Raw genomic sequence first — 20,455 nt, forward strand, 5'->3', positions numbered from 1 at the left:
GGCTGCTTGTACCGTCATGTACTTTTACACATCTCAGTCACAGACACTCATGAACATCTATCTGATCTGGCAACCCACCTGGAAAGTACTGCCTATAAGTAAGCTTCCAATTTATGTATTTGAAAGTTCAGCCATCACTCAATAGTCACTAAATATAATAGCAAGCAAGCCCTTTGGCTCCCTTCTTGTCCCTTTCACCTTCCTGCTGCCAGCAATTTGGACGTGACAGTGACATCTCTAATTGCCATATAGAAACAAAGGCATAAGGACCCACTCACATGGTATAGACATGAGCTGGAAGGTGCCGAGGTCCCTAATAACTCTGTGGTGCTATCACACCAGCACCCAAATGTCTATATCTAGATCTCATTGGGATGAGATAAAAATGAATACTAACATTTTTAAGCCCCTTACTTTCAATTTTCTAATATATCCAACCAAACTTAATCCTAACTATACTAAAAAATTACAAAAACTAGCCAGGTGTGGTGGTGCACGCCTTTAATCTTAGCTACTTGGGAGGCCGAGGCAGGAGAATCGCTTGAACCTGGGAAGCAAAGGTTGTAGTGAGCCAAGATTGTGCCATTGTACTCCAGCCTGGGTGACAACAGCAAAACTCCATCTCAAAAAAAGAAAAAAAAAAGAGGCCGTGAGCGGTGGCTCACGCCGGTAATCCCAGCACTTTGGGAGCCAAGGTAGGTGGATCACCTGAAGTCAGGAGTTCAAGACCAGCCTGGCCAACATGGTGAAACCCCATTTCTACTAAAAATATAAAAACTAGCCGGGTGTGGTGGTGGTGCCTGTATTCCCAGCTACTCGGGAGGCTGAGGCAGGAGAATTGCTTGAACCCAGGAGATGGAGGTTGCAGTGAGCAGACACAGTGCTACTGCACTCTAGCCTTGGTGACAGAGTGAGACTCCATCTCAAAAAAAAAAAAAAAAAAAAAAAGGAAAGGAAAGGAAATTGCAGGCAAAGGTTAACATGTATAAGGAAAAGGAAGACAGCAATCAGGTCAACAGCAGGGGACAGATTCAGCAATGGGCCTCAGTGAAATCTACAGCCAAGCCCTTTGCTGGGCAGGGGAAAACGAGAGTCCTGTTTTAAATGGTCTTATATGAGCCATTTCCCCACATGCACTGATATCCATGATTGGAAGAGTTTTTGCACGTCACAAATGCTACACATGCTCAATGCTCTACTGGGGACTGGGGTTCCCTCCAATGTACACAATGCCCTAGATAAGTAGTGTTTTCTGTAAACCATGGCTGGAGAAACCAGGCAGCACTTCAAACACCTCCTAGCCTCTTCTAGAAATAACTTCTCCCTGAGGCAACACTCTGCCACTGAAAACAGACCGAACTGGAATATGGAAGGAGGGGTGCAATGGTTGAAGGGGAAACTTTCAACGGAACACAGAAAGAGCCTTGTTTCCTAAGCTACTTGAACCAAAACAAAAATAGCTCTACTTTTATAGTCCTCATTGCCAGCTCTGGTGTGGTACCGTCAGGCATGTTCACACCTGAATGCTGAGCTCTCTGCAAAAGATGAAAATGCTCAGTCTATCTTCTTTTCTCTTTTCATTTTCTCTAATGCCAAAAGATTATTGTCCACTCTTGGCCGGGCGTGGTGGCTCAAGCCTGTAATCCCAGCACTTTGGGAGGCCGAGACGGGCGGATCATGAGGTCAGGAGATCGAGACCATCCTGACTAACACGGTGAAACCCCGTCTCTACCAAAAAAATACAAAAAACTAGCCGGGCGAGGTGGCGGGTGCCTGTAGTCCCAGCTACTCGGGAGGCTGAGGCAGGAGAATGGCGTAAACCCGGAAGGTGGAGCTTGCAGTGAGCTGAGATCTGGCCACTGCACTCCAGCCTGGGCGACAGAGCGAGACTCCGTCTCAAAAAAAAAAAAAAAAAAAGATTATTGTCCACTCTTTTAAAGCTAGTCCCATTCTGAGCTGTCACTATTCTTAGCAGAAGCTTGTCTTTTATTTCAAGACAACATCATTGTGCAAATGTTGCTAGGTCCCAAGATAAAAAGCACAGAATCAAAATGATTCAATTTTCTCTTAGTGAGTGGCCATCTTCACTAGCTCCCTCCTTCAGAACCTTACTCAAAAACCTTTAGTTCTGAACCTTTCCAGATTAACCTCACTTTGCCCTTCCTACTCTGATCTATGCTCCATGTCTATTTCTCACACGGGTATGATTAGTTACATGTAAAACGACATGGTTCCCCTCTCTACCCATTTTTCAAGTAACTCATTCATCCAACAAATACATGTTGAGTGCTTTCTGTATGTCTGCCATTTAGAATATAATCAGTGTACAAAACAAAGACCCTTGCCTTCACTGCACTCATGTTCTAGTTGTGCCTGTCTTTATTTCTCAGTAAAAGTTTCATGGTCCTACCACCTAAAAACGCCACAAAACAGCAATCCCACCATCCCATTCAGAAAGTGAATGCATTTAACTTGAAACACACAGTATAAATCTAAAGGAGCAGGGTCAAATAAATGAGGCTGAGGCTGTGGCTCATACTTGTAATCCCAGCACTTTGGGAGGCCCGGGTAGGATGTTCACTTGAGGCCAAGAGTTTGTTACCAGCCTGGGCAACAAAGTGAGACCCCATCTCTATTAAAAACAAACAAACATGAGGCTGAGAAAATAAAGGCAAGGGATATAAAAAACTGTATTTTACATGTATTTTACATTTTCATTCTGTGGTCCAAAACAGGCACTTACTAGAATGTAAACTTTTTAAGGACCAGGACTGTGTATTTCTTTCTTTTACTTTAAGGGGACATAATTTCATTTTAATGTTTAAAGAAAAAAAAAAAAAACCACCATAGCTTTATGGTGGAGTAGAATGTAAAATCTGCATGAATTTTCAAGATGAAACATGAGACTTGAAAGAAATTTCTTCTGCTTGTGACAGGCGGCTTTGAACTAGGTTCTCTGACCTTTAAGTTCAGGAAAATACAGCCATCACCTAAGTGGATAATGACAGCAGCCCTGTGGCTTGGGCAGGGTTATAATTAGGCCCTTTTTGTAGTGCAGAATTAAAGCCTAACACAGCAAATTGCTATATTTTATATACCATGGTATACACAGTGCCTAGAAGGGTCTAATAGTAAAGTGCTCAATAAATGTTTGCCAAATGAATTAATGAATGCCTCGTCATCCCGTGTATTCTTATAAACCTAAGAATAATGCATGGCTATTTTTTACATACCAGTCCAAAGTCATAATGAACTAATGAGCTTAAAAAATGTGAGGTCAATTTCTAATTTAAATTAAATGCTTCTTTCTGTCTTTGCTCTTTTTTCTCTATAATTCTGGGAAGCCTAAATATTAAGTTAAGTTACACAGATACAAGTAACTACAAATGTTACAAGTTTGGACCACGGCATCTTAAATCTGGGTGGAGATGAAGTTTTAGTTGGCAAGATCTCCCAAAAAAGTACTGTGAGAAAGTTCTCTAAGGCTGAGTGATTGCTTGGTGAAACTGGTAAGTATTATTTAACTCATCTTGTAAGTTCTGATCTTCCCTTTGAAAATGACAGAGTAGTTAGTTCTGGGTTGATACACTCGTTAGCTTTGCCTTCTCCATTTTTCCACCTACAAAATGAAGACAGGTTTTGCTTCCCAAAAAAGCTACTATCTTCAGAAGTTCAAAATAAGTAATGTTTGTCAGCTGGTGAGCAAACATGTTTGTGAGTTGATCCTTTTGTGGGTGAGCTCTTTTTATATAATCCTTGTTTGAGGATTTACCTGAGAAGGGGCACTGCAGGAGAGCCCAGACAGCTCGCTGATCCGTGCAGCAGCAGTGGGGTTGCTGGAGCTGATGAGGACAGGGGGGCTGATCTCCATGGAGTGGCGGTTCTGGGATGCCTGGGAGGACTTGTTGGCCATAGTGAGGGAAGTGAAGGAGTGCCGCTTTTTGGTGTTCTTCTTGGTGTCGGAGTGCTTTGGGGCAGTGCTGCTCTGGGTTGCCGCCGAGGAACATTCTCCAGCATCAACTCCTGGCACAGGAGGCTTATCCCATTCTATCAGCTGCTTAGCAGCCGAGTTAAACTGCAAAAGCAACCAACAAACCAACCCAAGAAGGTTAAACATTTCCCAAGAATTCCCTGAGGTTTATTATCAACATGATTTCACCCAAAATTTAAAGTCACTACTTTAAAGTTTGCCTACACAGTGTTTGTTTTTCCCATGTGAGGTATCTTTTCTCTCAATATTGGGACTTCATTGTATCTATATCACAGGTAGATATTAAATCAAGAATAAACTATTCCATTGCAAGACTGAAAGAGTAAAAGACAGTTTTATTAAGAATTTCCATAATGTCTGATTTTAAAACTTGCCAATAACAAATGAAAATTTATTTCAGCTCACTGTGAAATTTTCAGAAGAGCAATCAAAAAGGTGTATTTGTCTGACTGAACACCCTGTTGCATAATAATGGTTGGGTATTTGCTCAAAGCACAACTGAACAACGAAGGGGCAACTTTTGGGTTTGGTAAAAATGAGCAAGAAGACAAAGAATAAAACCATTCCAAATGAACTCATGTACTTCCACGTATATTCACCTCCTGCCTTTCTTTCTGTATTCTGGGAGAACATCACAAAAATCTGGCAGAAATTCTTAATATGTTTTTTGTTACATCATTGTGTCAGCTATCATCCTATGTGTACACACTTTAAACCATAACAGGGTAAGACATGAAATTCAAGTCCTGTTGGCAAGCTAACTTCATCTATCTGAAAAGCCCCAGTGTAAATTAAGAGTACCAGGGGTCAAAATCTGTGCACTCCACTGATATTATCAGCAAGAAAGGAAAGAACACAAGCCGTTTGTTTTCCCTAGGGCAACATAAAACATTTCCAGAAAGCTTCAAGGACAACAAGCAGCATAAAACTTACCTAGATATTACAGTAATGGGAAACATAGCTTAATCTCTCTCAAAAAAAATTGAGATGCAAAATAATAAACTTTTAAAAGGTAACTTAAATATAATATTAAGGAAAACAGTGATTTTTTTTCATCTCAGCATTACACACTGGGCACTTCACAAATGTCTTTATATAAAATAACATCATGTCCTATTTGTCCCACCTAAATTGTTCAGGCTATGTCTTCTCATTCTGTTGATAAGGCCACCCTACTAGAAGAATGGAAACCCTGTCAGTCAACATTTTATGAAATGAACTTGCTTTGGAACAACTGGTTCCTCACAAAGCTGTGTTAGTTGGAGATCAGCAGTCACTGTTTCTATAGATGATTGCAAATTGACAATTTGTACCTAAGCCTCCTTGGGGACTCAAATTCAGGTGGCTTGTCTAATCTATAATTAGTAAGATAAATCTTTATCAAACATGACCATATCTCTTCTTCAGACTTTAAGAAGTTCCTCCACATGATAATCTTTTGGAAATAATAGGCAGTAATGCCAGAATAACACCTGTCAATGCCTGAAGTACCAATGGCGGGAGAAAGGATCATAAAGACTTCTAGTGGTGTGTGTTCAGGGATGAAAATGAGGTGCTAGTAAAGGGTGGCCCTATTAAAAGCATTTTCATGGCAACTGGCCAGGAGATCCAGAATTTACAAATCCTTTATTGGTCTAGCTATCCCACCTTGAGAATAAAAAGCCCAAATGAAGCAAAGTAAAGTTTTATACTATGGTGGGGGTGGCCTGAACCTCACTGTAGAGCTCTAATAAACTGCAGTGAACCATGGACGGGTAGGGTCCTCTTTCCTGCACAGGCTGGGTGTAAGGAGCCTGGAAACAAAGCAGATTGAAAAGCTACTTCATCTCCTCCATCCCAAACACAACACCCTCATGAAATGAAGGGCCAGAGCACCTGGCAATACTGGAGAAAAACGAGCCAGAGAATGTCTTCTTCAACCAGACGTTTATTTAGACACCTAGAAACAAATCTTTGAAAGCACAAACCTAATCAGTGTGCTGGAATCTGACTGATCAACTCAGCACTCCTGTACCAGTGAGTAAGAAGCAGGGGAGGGAGTTAAGAAGACTTTCTTCTCATTGCGGCCAAAAATATGAATAGAGGAAACCATCACATCTATTTGATATGTTTAGATTAATTCTGGGGTCAAACAATAGGCTCCATTAGCGGTGCCTGTTTTGAAAGGTTCTGAAAAATTACTATAATCTCGTCATGGTCATACTTGGCTGGCCAACTGTCAGTTACAGAGTCAACATTGTGTTAGTATTTCAGGTTTCCATATGCTGTGCTCTGGTATAAACATCTGAGGATTAAAATATCATTCCCGATATTTCCTGTTGCTTTCTCAACAGAACAATACTGGGTGCTTCCTTTGTGTCTTTCTTCATATCATATATTCTCCATTAAAATAAATACACACTGAGCATCTATTTGGTGGGGGGATTGGAGGGAAAGGTCTCACTCTGTTGCCCTGGCTGAAGTACAGTGGCACATTCATTGCTCAGTGCAGCCTCGAACTCCTGGGCTCAAGCGATCCTCTTGTCTCAACCTCCTGAGTAGCTGGGACTATAGGTATGCAACACCACACCCAGCTAATTTTAATAGCGATGAGGTCTCATTATGATGTCTAGCTGGTGTCGACTTCTGGGCTCAAGCGATCCTCCCGTCTCAACCTCTCAAAGTGCTGGGATTACAGGCATGAGCCACTATGACTGGACTCTGAGCACCAATTATGTGCTGAATAATGTGCTTGGTGCTAAAGATCTACAAATGCAGAGAAATGGTCTCTGCTCTCAAGGAGCTTACAAACAGGCATAAAAGTAACACAGTGCTTTCCATAATTTCTTATGTCTAGCTACTTTTGCTCAACAATATGCTTTTTGAGATTTATCCATATTGCTCCACGAGTCAGTGGTTCTCTCTTTTAAATTGCTGTGTCATATTCTATTGTGTAAATATACTATAATTTATCTGTCCGTTCTACTGCTGATTAACATGTGGGTTTTCTTTTCTCCTTTCCTACCTTCCTTCCTTCCAATAGAACAATGCTGCTGTGAATAATCCAGTATGTGTCTTTTGGTGGACATAAGCTCCCATCTAGATATTGGGTACACGTCCAGGAGTAGAACTGCTGGACCATAGGGTTGGATGCTTAGAAAAATTTATGCAGAAGCATGTGTATGCAGGTAGATACATCCTGGAGTGGTATAACAAGCCAACTGGCAAGTAGAAGACCACAGTTCTAGTCCTAGCACAGCCATTACCTAACTTTGGGGCCTTAAGGGAGCCATTTTACCTCTATTGTTCACAGCTTCCTCATCTATAAAGTAAGTTGGAGCAAATGATTTTTAGGTCTCTTTTAGCTCTCCACATGTATAATGCATAATCTCACTTTAAATGGACAAGTTTCATTTTTCTATTTCATTTCTATTCCTCTAAATAGCCTAGCATATTTTTTCTGCATTTGATTTTTATGCATGGACAGTAATATTTGTTAGCAAGATGTCATACTTTAAAATTACTTGAGATTTCTTCTGAAGCCGCATATATTAGTATTAAAAAACACTGCTCCTTGCTTCCTGTATCAGTTCCAGAGAAAAATCATAAAGTTAAGACTATTTTGTAGAGGCATTAAGTAAATCAGGCAGAAACATAAAGCAGCTTTTGCTGTAAGTATAACAACCTTTGGTAACAACAGGAAACCAAGAATCTGATAGCTTTTAATAGAATTTTGATAAAATTCATGTATGAATGTTTGAGCTCAGTAGTGTCAGCTTTCTGTGACATTTATCTAACCATGACCTTTAATATTAGGAGTGCACTCATCACCTGCAAAATAAATTTGTATCCTAAAATACCTTATTCCAAGCATTTGGTAAGTAGCTTTGATAAGACTTAGGTTGGATATAAGGTAAACTTCAGTATACTGGAGAGAAAAGCAGGGATCTAAAATATTTATTACTCTTAAAATTCTTATGCTCCTTTTTGGAGAAAAGTCTAAAATGTAGAAAGAATGTGTTTTTGAGTTATCAGAAGCATAAATAAATATGAGATGATATACTGACAAAAATAATATCAATAATAACAACAAGGCAGGTTAAGAAATATTAAAATAAACTTTCTTGTGTATAGTTGCCCTCTTTGCTAGAGAGAATATAGTCTTTTTTTTTTAAAAGGCGGGACTTATAATTTTTTAAAGATAAAAATTTTTAATGAGAACTAAGTTGAATAGTTACTATTTTTTTGTTTGTTTGTTTGAGACGGAGTCTCGCTCTGTCGCCCAGGCTGGAGTGCAGCAGCGCGATCTCGGCTCATTGCAAGCTCCGCCTCCCGGGTTCACGCCATTCTCCTGCCTCAGCCTCCTGAGTAGCTTGGACTACAGGTGCCTGCCACCTCGCCTGGCTAATTTTTTGTATTTTTAGTAGAGACGGGGTTTCACCGTGGTCTCGATCTCCTGACCTCGTGATCCTCCCGCCTTGGCCTCCCAAAGTGCTAGGATTACAGGCGTGAGCCACTGCACCCGGCAGAATAGTTACTATTTTATAGGAAGCTTTACAGATGAATCAGTCTGTAGCTTCTGAGCACTACAGGATACAAACAGTAGATCTGAGAAGTAATTATTTTAATTCACAACCCACTACAGCAAGCTTGTCCAACCCACGGTCCTCTACATGTAGCCCAACACAAATTTGTAAACTTTCTTAAAACATTATGAGATTTTTTTGAGGTTTTGTTCTTTTCTTTTTTTTTTTTTTTTTAAAGCTCATCAGCCATCAATAGTGTTAGTGTATTTTATGTGTGGCCCAGGACAATTCTTCTTCTTCCAGTGTGACCCAGGGAAGCCAAAAGATTGGACACCCCTGGTATAGAACATTATGAAGTAAAAAGTAAAAGGCCTCAGCCAGTTCCCCACATCTGTCTCTTCCCAACCTGCTTCCCAGATGGATTTCCATTTAACAATTTAAAACATATTCTTCATTTTCTATGTAGATGTTGTTACACATGTATCTACTTTATTGATTTTTAACACAAATAAAACCAAGCAATCCATTCTATTCTCTAATGAAACAATATTTCATGAACATCTTTGCATATCAATAGGGACAAGTTGATAGCATGGTATTCCATTTTATAGAGATGTTGCCATTTACTATGTCTTGGCAGGCTTGTACAAGCACATCCACAGGGTAAACTCCTAAAAGTGGAATTTGCTAGATCAAAGTGTAAGCTTAAAAATCATTTTTTTGAAGTAACAAGGTGTATTATACTGTTTTAACTTGCATTTCTATTTATTAATGAGATTAAGTATCTATTTTCTTTTTTTAGGATTTGCTTATTTCCATATTCTATCCATATTCTATTGGATTGTTAGTATTTTTCTTATAGACTGATATAAATACTATTTTTTTTTTTTCTTTTTGAGACAGGGTCTCCCTCTGTCATCCAGGCTGGAGTGCAGTGGCACAATCTCAGCTCAGTGCAAACTCTGCCTCCCGGGTTCAAGCGATTCTCCTGCCTCAGCCTCCTGAGCAGCGGGTATTATAGGCAAGTGCCACCAAGACCCACTTAATTTTTGCTTTTTTTTTTTTTTCTTTTGAGATGGAGTCTCGCTCTGTCGCCCAGGCTGGAGTGCAGTGGCGTGATCTCAGTTCACTGCAAGCTCTGCCTCCCGGGTTCATGCCATTCTTCCGCCTCAGCCTCCCAAGTAGCTGGGACTACAGGTGCCCGCCACCACACCTGGCTAATTTTGTTTTTGTATTTTTTTAGTAGAGATGGGGGTTTCACCGGGTAAGCCAGGATGATCTCAATCTCCTGACCTTGTGACCCACCCGCCTTGGCCTCCCAAAGTGCTGGGATTACAGATGTGAGCCACCGTGCCTGGCCTAATTTTTGTATTTTTTTAGTAGAGAAGGGGTTTCACCATATTGGTCAGGCTGGTCTCGAACTCCTGACCTCAGATGATCCACCTGCCTCGGCCTCCCACAGTGCTGGGATTACAGGCGTGAGTGATTGCGCCTCGCCATAAATACTTTCTATATTATGTAAAGTGCTCTTTAACTTATGTGTATATATGTGTGTATATATTTATGTCTATTAAATTTAAAATATTGTTCTAATTTCTTTTTAACTTCATGGATTTGTTATAGATAAGTTTTTATTTTATGTGTCAAAATTATCCGTTTTTTTCCACTATTGCATCCTGATTTAACATCATGCTTTAAAAACCTTTTAATTCCACAATTGTTTTAAATAAGAAACCTACATTTTTTCCTAGTTTTAAATATTTCCTTCTTTTCATTCTTTCTTTTTACATCTCCGTCTGTGAACCATATGCCCATCTGGTTTTGCATAAAGAATAAGGTCGGGAAAGCACTTAGCACTTTGTTTTTCCACATGACTCAGCAGTTGTCCTATCATCATTTAAATAACAGTCCATCTTTTCCTCTCTGGTTTGAAATGCCATGTTTTAAATGTAGCACTTCAACATTCTACTGCATCACTGAGTCCAATGTTCCTTCCCCAGATAAGTCAGTCACTTTGAAGAAAATCAGTGAATGAATGAAATGCTATGGAATGGAAATTCATGCCCGTTTACATCCTCTCGGCAGACATGAAAATATTTTGTCTCATATTAGAGTCCTTTGCAAAATGCTCCATAATGGCAATGAGAAACTGGTATTCCCATTTGTCTCCTATTCTCCCTACAATTTAGGTAACAAGGTTTTTGTTTTTGGATGACCTAAATATAAAAGCAAGCTCAGTCTTCATTTATAATACAAAACTTACCCATAGAAGAGGAGTTACTAAGAGACTGAAGGGATTACTCAAGAGTCTTTTAAAATTGATATGAAAGCCTCCCTCAGGTAACAGCTCCATTAAGGTCTCTGTAAATATTTGTTGAATGAATAAAAATGTTTGTCTCTTAGAACTATCAAGGTAGGGAAGTGCTGCCTCTAGCCCAACACTATGCAACTGAAATATAATATAAGCCACACTTGGAATATAGATTTTTTGATAGTCACATTTCAAAAGACGGAAAGAAATAGGTAAAACTCATTTTAATAATATATTTTATTTAGCCCAATATATCTACACTATGATCACTTCAACATGTAATCCATGTAAAAAAGTACTGAGATCGTTACATTCTTTTTCTGTACTATGTCTCTGAAACCCGGTGTGAACGCAGTGCTTCCACCCCACTCAGTTTGGATGAGTCTCGCTGCAAGTTGCTCCACAGCGGCATGTGCATTGGATGGCACTAGCTCTAGACTCTCCACAGCTCCTGCACGGAAAGAAGCTGCAACACAGGGTGGCTGTGCCCCCGAGGCTCATTAAGCACAAAGTATTTGCTGAACAGAGAAAAGAAGACTGAAATGACTCCCCTGATCCCCTATGGCCCACATTTCTGAAGCCTCCTGGGTCCTGAAGCAGTGCGTTGGTAGCAACTACAAGGGTTACTCATTTAAGCAGGACAGGGAGGAACACGGACTCCTAATACAAGCCTCGCTACATCCTGCCAAGGGAAAAGGATTTTCAAAGTTAACTACCTGGCTCCACTAGGTTAGGAAGGTGAAACATCAGTTACATAGCTCTTCACTTATTTTCATTATCTTCACTTTTGTTGGCCCTATCCATTAGAAACAAAATAAACAAGAATTTTCTTGTTCAGTTTCTGATTTTGAAGTGTAAGGTATAAAAAGAGGGTGCATGTCATTAAAAGCCTAGAAAGAATTTTAGCTTAGGCAGCTGAAAAAGGGACTGTCAGAGAAAATCACAGGAAAAGCCCTGAACTTCACACCGAAAGGTTTAGGTTAGAGTTAGGTCTTTGTCCTCACTGGTTCAGTAACCTTGCGTGGACCATATAAATTCCACGGTTTTGGTTTCTCTAGCTGTATAAAACGGGAAGGTGACATCAATTTTACAGGTAGAAACGAGCATGGGTTAAAGTGCTCTGTAACATGTGTAGTGCTATATGAACATGAGTTATTCTTACTACTCAGTCCCAGCTTGCCATTAACTTGCTTTGTTGCCTTGGGCAAGTCATTTGATCTTGGGTATGCCTCCCATTTCTCATTTGTAACATGAAGCGGGACTTAATGATCTGTAAAGTGTTATGCCTAGGTGAAGTACAAATACCTATTCTCAACCCAAACAAAAATATCCCATTCAAAATACTCAATAGGCAAAGACCTCTGTGTTGGGAATAGGGTCCTCAGGTATTCACTGACCAGAATCAAACCTAATGGAGGCTTTTACTCACCCAAATGTTTTTTGAGTGACTATTAAAAGCCAGGCACAGTACTAAATGAGAGAAACCGAGACACATCTTTTCTGACTCATGATAAAAGAAGACCTAAGAAACAGCACGATGGATTAACGATAGGAGGCGCAAATTCACGTGTCTGCCTAGCTTGGGCAGTTGAGGTCGATGAATGAAGAAGGCCAGACAGAGACCAACAGAGAATGGCAGGCACACGATAATGAACTATGGTCAACTGGGGAGTGTCTGCTTTCTTTCAATGGACAACTGCTTGGCAGAGTCAACTGATTTTTTTTTTTTTTTTTTTTAAGGAAAGCTGGAAATTAGGCTTATGTAAAACCTCCTGAGTTTACATCTTAACAACTAATTTTTAAAAATCACTCTAAGTCAAGCATAAAAGTCATGGAGATCGTACTAGTTGGTGATCTCTGATTTAGGGAAGAAATAATAGAGAAGAAAATAGTAGGGTAACAGGAAAAGCAAAAGGGCCTCAGAATCTCAGAATCTACAAGAAAAAAGACCTTGAAAAGTTTCCCAGGCCAACCATCCAACCAATGCCCCAGAAATGAAAAAAGCAAAGAGTTTCAGAGAGATTAAGAATAGTGTACTCAACCCAGCAATTCCACTACTGGGTATATACCCAAAGGAAAAGAAATCGTTTTATTAAAAAGACACCTGTACTTGTATGTTTACTGCAGCACTATTCACAATAGCAAAGTCATGAAATCAACCTGAGTGTCCATCAACAGTCTATTGGATAAAGAAAATGTGGTATATATGCACCACAGGATATTACACAGCCATAAAAAAGAGAGAAATAATGTCTTTTGTAGCATCATGGATGGAGCTGGAGGTCATTATACTAAGTGAAATTACTCAGAAACAGAAAATCAAATACTGCATTTTCCCACTTATAACTGGACATAAAGATGGAAATAATAGACACTGAGGACTCCAAAAGTGGGAAGATGGGGGGCGGGTGCCGGTTGAAAATTTACCTATTGGGTACAATGGTCATCATGTGAGTGATAGGCACATTAAAAGCCCAAACCTCACCCAATATGCATGTAATACCAATGTAACAAACCAGCACATGTACTCCCTGAATCTGTAATAAAAATATAGATTTTTTTTTAATTTTCTTTTTTGAGACCAAGTCTCACTCTGTGGCCCAGGCTGGAGTACAGTGGCGCGATCTTGGCTTGCTGCAGCTCCGCCTCCTAGGTTCAAGCGATTCTCCTGCCTCAGCCTCCTGAGTAGCTGGGATTACAGGCGCGTGCACCACACCCAGATAATTTTTGTATTTTTAGTAGAGATGGGGTTTCACCATGTTGGTCAGGCTGGTCTCAAACTCCTGACCTTGTGATCTGCCTGCCTCAGCCTCCCAAAGTGCTGGGATTACAGGTGTGAGACACCGCACTCGGCCTAAAAAATATATTTTTTGAAAAGAATAGTGGTAGATGTTATTGAGAGGACAAAATGACAAAAACAAGAGCCAAGAAAAGTCAGTTTGTAGCAAACATGAGGAAAATTTCAGAGACTGGAGGGACTAGAGGCTAACACTAACTGCAGGGAGTAAGAAAGCAGAGGTGGAGAGCAGGGATAAGCAATTCTCTTGAGAAGGTTAGCAGAAGTAAGAAAAGAGGTAGAATCATAATTTGAGGGGAGTGTAGTCAAGGAATAGGTTTTTGGGAAGAGTAAAAGCTGATCGTTTTCCGGTATTAAAGGATAGCCAGGGGAAAGGGAATAACTGACATGCAAAACAGTAAAGATATAAAAGATGTGACCAAGTTCCTGGAAGATGAAAGGCCTGGGCAGAGAAGACAGCAATCGCAAAGGAAGAAAACACCTTCCCAACTGTGAACAGTGAATGTGCATACAAATTTAAAAGTTCAATCCTGAAAATTAAGTATAAAGTTGTACAAATACCTATTACTTCTGGAGCAACAGATGTACAGTCTATTCATGGTGCTGGGGAGAGAGACCAATGGATAATTTTTAAATTGGTCTCAGTTCACTTCACTGTTTACTGGATCTGACAATACATGCAGTTTTATATATATATGCTTCTTTCTATTACATATTTATTCACTAAATGCACACCATAAATCAGAAATGTCTGTTAGCCAAAAGTATCATTCCAATGACAAATTTATTTTCTACAACCTGATTACCAGATGTAGGGATACTATAATAGAAATACACATGTATCTCAGGAGGTTATGAACATGGAATTGTCATTAATTCTAAGTGAAAATTTGTCAATGTGAAATGACACACTGACAGAAATTCCACAGTGATGTGTAATCAGTTAATAAATCAGTGAACAAGTATTCCCCCTGCCCTGGATACTTAAAGCACATGTGGATGTTCATGGGGGGCAGGGTGGGGGAATGGTGATCGCCAAGAGGGAATCTGGGACAGAAAGAGAATACTGTATCAAGGATATTGACCATCAGGACTTCGCACGTTCATTTGAGATCTTCCTTCTTCTTAAAATATAGAGGAATTTTTGCCCCACAAATATGTGAAGCCTTATAGGTACATTATCACTAAACTTTATTATAAAAAGCAAGGTTGTTTTATAACACTTAGGAACAATACTTTCCTAAAACATTCCATTTCATTCTAGAGAAGCCTGTTCCCATTGATGTAATAAAGATGCTCCTGTTCAAGCCATTTTATATGCCACACATGCACACACATGCTGGACCAGTATAGAATATTCGTTCAGTCTTTTTTACATGATATAAGACATGACTTAACACTTGATTAATTAAAACAAACCTATTCTGCTTATTAAAGCTTTAGTTACTAGAAAAATTTAGCTTGTATATCGCAATAATAAAATATTTAAATAATAAAATAATAAAAAGTTTAAAAGACACTAAAATATCATGGTTTTAATTAGTTTGTGATTTTCCTCGTAAAAAAAGGCAACCTCAGATATTTAAAATTGTTGAGTAGTGACTCATTTCTGAAAATTAACCTTTTAGGTGTGAGAAAATGAAATGTTTCATAATTTGTTATGAAACATTAAAATGCCCTATACACTTTTTAAGCAAAGCTAGATAATAATAGTGATTCTGCCCAACCATTAGGAATGCTAGTTATTGAATGTGCTCTGAGACTAGGGCAGGGCAGAGGTCTAGGGAAGCAATGAACTGCAGGGTGGAGGCCACGATTCCCTTCTCAATTCCTGGCTCTGTGTCCCCCTGAGCAAGACATTTGTCTACAAAATGGTAAAAATAATTAAATTACAGGTTAGCTACTAGAGTGTTTATTAGACAGTCATAAAAACTGATGTTTAGTAGTACTACAATTATATGGAGAGAGGCAAAATCATGTGTGTAATATCATTAAAGCATAAGGAAAAAGAATGGAAGGATATTTACCAAAATTAAACATGATGAGACTTAGGATTATTCATTTCCTTTCCAAACTTTCTGGAATATGATTATATTGTAGAAATAAAATCATTAAAAATATCCTTTACATAAGATACGGCTCTCAAGAAACACAGGAAAATAATAAATCATCAACAAACTAAATTATACACTTAGCATGTTCCAGGCAAGTAAGAACGGTACAAACGGGGTACCGTAGAAGTTCAAAGCAAGGAGAGGGGTTTTTTTTTTTTTTTGTTCCATTTCATAGAATTTGTTTTGTTGCATACGTAAATTAGGAAAGAAAGGCTTCATGAGAAATGATAGTATTTATTTGGACCTTGAAGATGAACTTTCCATACAGACAAAGAAATATCCCTGATGAGCTGCAAAGAGAGCAATTCCAGGGTATGTTTTCCAGGAATGATCAGTAAACTTAGCGAGGGCCCTGGTACATGTAGCAAAATATGGCCAGGTTAAAGAACTTGGCGATTCTTTAGGGAGTCATTGTGGACCTTAGATACCATGTGGTGATTAGCCTAGGCCTCTGATTAAGGCTATTCAGGAAATCTGCATTTTTATGTTCTGTGAAACTACCTAGAGTACTGGAAACTGTCCATTCATGAAGTGAGAACGCCATAAACATTAACCGATCTTTACAATCTCAGCTCTCTCAATGTTTTCCTGATGGAAAACAAAAAGAAACTCTTAGATTAGAAAAAAGTCTCTGAATAATAGATGGAGCATAAACTACCCTAAATCCTTACCTAACCTAAACAACTCCTTTTTAGATTAAGTCTTTAGCCATATTTATTAAACAGCTGTTCCTGGAGCTCAGAGGAGACCTGCCTTTGCCTTTAGAACTTCGGGAGCCAGTGCTCATTTTTCCTTTTCCTTCTATCGTTGTGGCAGAAGGAAAAGCAATAATTACTTGTATCAAGTGGATAGCATTCAGAAGATACGAAAACCTACACCATGGGACACAGTCTACAGTGCTTAAAAAAAAAAAGCTACTCAAAGGCAGATCCACTGTATTCAGTCAGTCAGAATTACAGATGAAAGTATGGTGCTAAGCAACAGAGTAATTCTTCCTTACTGACTTCTCAACAATGTCTTCAAATTTCACTTACAAAAATTTATTTATTTCAGGTTTGAAAGGGAAATTTGGATGCTAAGCAACATAGTAATTCCCTCTTCCCAACTTCCCCACAATCTCCCTAAATTTCTTTTATTAACATTAACTTTTTAATTTTAAAGGAAAATAATACATCTAAAGGAAAAAAAAATCCAAAAGTATAAACGATGCTATCTTTTTATATAGTTCAGTCAACTCTTTGATTATTAGATCAAAGGCTAATATTGTGCCCTTCTGCTATCATTATTCTGAAGAGGAAAGGCTTTTAGTTAAAAAATAAAGTTAGCATTGTTATTCTTAGCTCCTCCAGGGGTCACCTTGGCAACTTCAAACCACGTACCTAAACTTCCACTTCTTATTCTTTGGAACACAGACATTATCTTACAATTCTCTCACACCCTAGAAGAGGAAGCTAGCACCCCCACCTTTAATGCCACTTGTGCTCCCTGAGCCCTACACATTTGACTTCCCATTGTCAAGTCTGATAACGCACTCTATCCATAGCCAGAGAAATGTCTCCCATGATTTGTCTATGGTTGATTCTAGAAGTTGAATACAACGAATACTCCAAATTGTACACTTTAAATATATGTAGTTTATTGTATGTAACTGATGTCAATAAACTTATTTTAAAAATGAGGATCCTTGACAATAAGGCTATCCTACCTCAGCTCAAAGTAAGCCAAAGGAGAAACTGAAAATAGGTGAAAATTCATCTCAGAAAGAATCAGGGGGTCTTTTTTTCTTAACATTTTATTTTTTTAATTGACAAATAAAATTGTGTATATTTATCATGTATAAGATGATGTTTTAAAATATGCATACATTGTGGAATGCCTAAATTGAGCTGATTAACATATGTATTACCTCACATAGGTATCATTTTTTGTGGTGAGAACACTTAAAAATCCACTCTCAGCATTTTTCAAGAATACAATAATATACTGTTATTAACTATAGTCACCCTATAGACCTCTTGAACTTACTCCTCCTACATACCTAAGATTTTATATCCTTTGACCTACCCTACCCCCAGGGGTCTCTTTTCTACAAAGTTGGACCTCCATATGCATCTTAGGGCCCCACCTCCAAGGAATGGAGGACCAACTGCAGTACGCCATTTTATGTAAGTGACTTAAGCATCCGCAGATTTGGAAACCATAAGGAATCCTGAAACCAACCCCCTATGGATACTGAGGGACAACTGTATTTAAGAAATAAATAACCAGTAGAGGTTACAAGATCTAATCCATACAGTATCGCTACCATTTGGGAAAATTCTAAACTAGGTATGACCAAATAGCCTAGTTTAAAAAAAAAAAAAAAAACCACCGGATAAAAGCTTGCATTAAGGTCACACAGACCAGCTGGTTCTGAAAAATGTAACTTCCTGACATAACACCAAGATAAACCAATGATAAGATATACGCACAGGCAGTGAATGATGGGAGAATTAGCTGAACAATGTAGAAGTGGGCAAAATCTACAAACATGTTTGTTTTGGGTTTAGAACCTTTCATTATAAAAGTTCATAGGTTGCTCATTCATTCAACCAATATTTATTGAAAGCCTACTACGGGCAGGTGCTGTGCAAAGACCCTGGGGAACTAGCTCTTAGGAGTTTGAATTCTAATGGGGAAATGGAGGGTGAGGAGTCAGCTAGTAACCACATCAACAAATAACTGGAAATACAGAGAGAAAAAAGTGTTAATAATTTCTAGGGATAATAATAACAAATGGTGATAATAATTACAGCCATCACTGAAAGTGCTCTTGCTGGTACCAGGCACTATTCTTAAGTATCACTGGAACTTATTATTTTACAAATGAAGAGCCAGGCCCAAAGTCTCTCAGATAATTAGTAGTAGAGTCAAGACTTGAATCCTGGCCATCTGGCTCCAGAGTCCAAGCTTTCTCCCACTATGGCACCAGTATGTGTTTGGGGTAAAGTAAGTAAAGAGGTAAAGAGGAGGCACTCCCCTAGATGATGTGAGAGAAAGTCTGTCAGAAGAAGTGACAGCTGACACAAGATCTAAACCAATAAGAAATGCAGTCCTTGTTTCTGGCAGTAACTACCAAGTAAGAACAGTTGTCTGTGAGGCCACTCCAACTTCAGGACTTCTGCACATTACCTTTCATCATCTATAGCAGAAGAGAAAGTTGCTAAATAACTTTTTTGGTGTTGAAAAACTGAGTGGGTGATATTTCAAACAAATGAGTAGGAATCAAAATAAAATGAGAAACTTAATAAAAATTTATAGTTCACTATAAGCCTACAATACACAATTATGTTTGGGAAGCATCCAAAATTCCATATTCAGCACTTATTTCATTCAAATATTTTGCTTGCTAAGAATCATATCATCCAAACTTGAATGAATGAGTCAGCTCCGAATTAATGGGGTTAAAAATCTTTCCTTCTATTTTATAGAAAACTAGTGTTTTTGAACAAAGAAAGAAGCAGATTAAAAATTTTTACTTTAAAACTGTACTCAGTCCTTAAAAAATACACCCTTTTATACATATCCTGGCATGGTGTCTTCAAGAACTGCTTTTAACCTTTACTATTTTCCAGCTTACACAAGTGAAGAAAGGGCCTGTCTAAACTGAATAGAACCCATAACCTCTAAGGCTCGACCAAATAGAGGTCTGAAAGAATCTCCAGAGGGGAAGGGTGAATGTGATCAAAGCAAGAGAACCCTTACCCTTATCTTAAGAGCTCAACAAGGACTCCAAGGCATAGAATCCAGGGCCATTGGCCGGGCGCGGTGGCTCAAGCCTGTAATCCCAGCACTTTGGGAGGCCGAGACGGGCGGATCACAAGGTCAGGAGATCGAGACCATCCTGGCTAACACAGTGAAACCCCGTCTCTACTAAAAATACAAAAACTAGCCGGGCGAGGTGGCGGGCTCCTGTAGTCCCAGCTACTCGGGAGGCTGAGGCAGGAGAATGGCGTGAACCCGGGAGGCGGAGCTTGCAGTGAGCTGAGATCCGGCCACTGCACTCCAGTCCGGGCGACAGAGCGAGACTCCGCCTCAAAAAAAAAAAAAAAACAAAACAAAACAAAAAAGAATCCAGGGCCATTTATATAGCCATTCTTTCCCCTACTCACTTCTCCCAACCAGACTCTCCTCCATTCAAGCCTTGAAGAATTCTGTGTTCTACTTTAATAAGCAAAGTGTTTTTGCATTATTAAAAAATTTGGCCAGTCATGGTGGCTCACGCCCATAATATCAGCACTTTGGGAGACAGTGGCAGGAGGATCATATAAGGTCAGGAGTTCGAGACCAGTCTGACCAACATGGTGAAACCCCGTCTCTACTAAAAATACAAAATTAGCCGGGCATGGTGGCGCATGCCTATAATTCCAGCCACTTGGGAGGCTGAGGCAGGAGAATTGCTTGAACCTGGAAGGCAGAGGTTGTAGTGAGCCAAGATCATGCCATTGCACTCCAGCCTGGGCAACAAAAGCACAACTCTGTCTCAAAAAAAAAAAAAAAAAAAAAAAAAAAAAAAAAAAAAGTAGATTTGTTTCCAAGTCACTATACACCAACCACTATTTTATCACCTTATTCCAGTGCATGTGGAGATCACAGTCCATAGTTACAGGACATTGAGAAAGAAAAAGATAGTTGAGGACAGGAAGGGAGGGCAAACTATTCCAGTAGCATTTCTCACCACCTCAATCCTCTCTTTAG

At 39.2% G+C, this 20,455-nt stretch overlaps 1 protein-coding gene across 3 annotated transcripts in view; it reads right to left on the reverse strand.

Moving 5' to 3' along the window:
• The window catches only part of SH3RF1 (SH3 domain containing ring finger 1), a 185,286-nt gene that overhangs the window by 39,660 nt on the left and 125,171 nt on the right, over window positions 1-20,455 (reverse strand). For all 3 annotated transcript variants that reach the window (XR_748054.2, XM_010364012.2, XM_030918796.1), the window contains exon 5: window positions 3,773-4,075. Coding sequence is in view for 2 of the 3 variants with exons in the window: in XM_010364012.2 (XP_010362314.1) it covers window positions 3,773-4,075 (303 nt within the window). In the remaining variant the exon portion in view is untranslated. The remainder of the gene's footprint in view (window positions 1-3,772; window positions 4,076-20,455) is intronic.

This window comes from Rhinopithecus roxellana, chromosome 2 (genome assembly GCF_007565055.1).
Source record: "Rhinopithecus roxellana isolate Shanxi Qingling chromosome 2, ASM756505v1, whole genome shotgun sequence".
NCBI lineage: Eukaryota > Metazoa > Chordata > Mammalia > Primates > Cercopithecidae > Rhinopithecus > Rhinopithecus roxellana.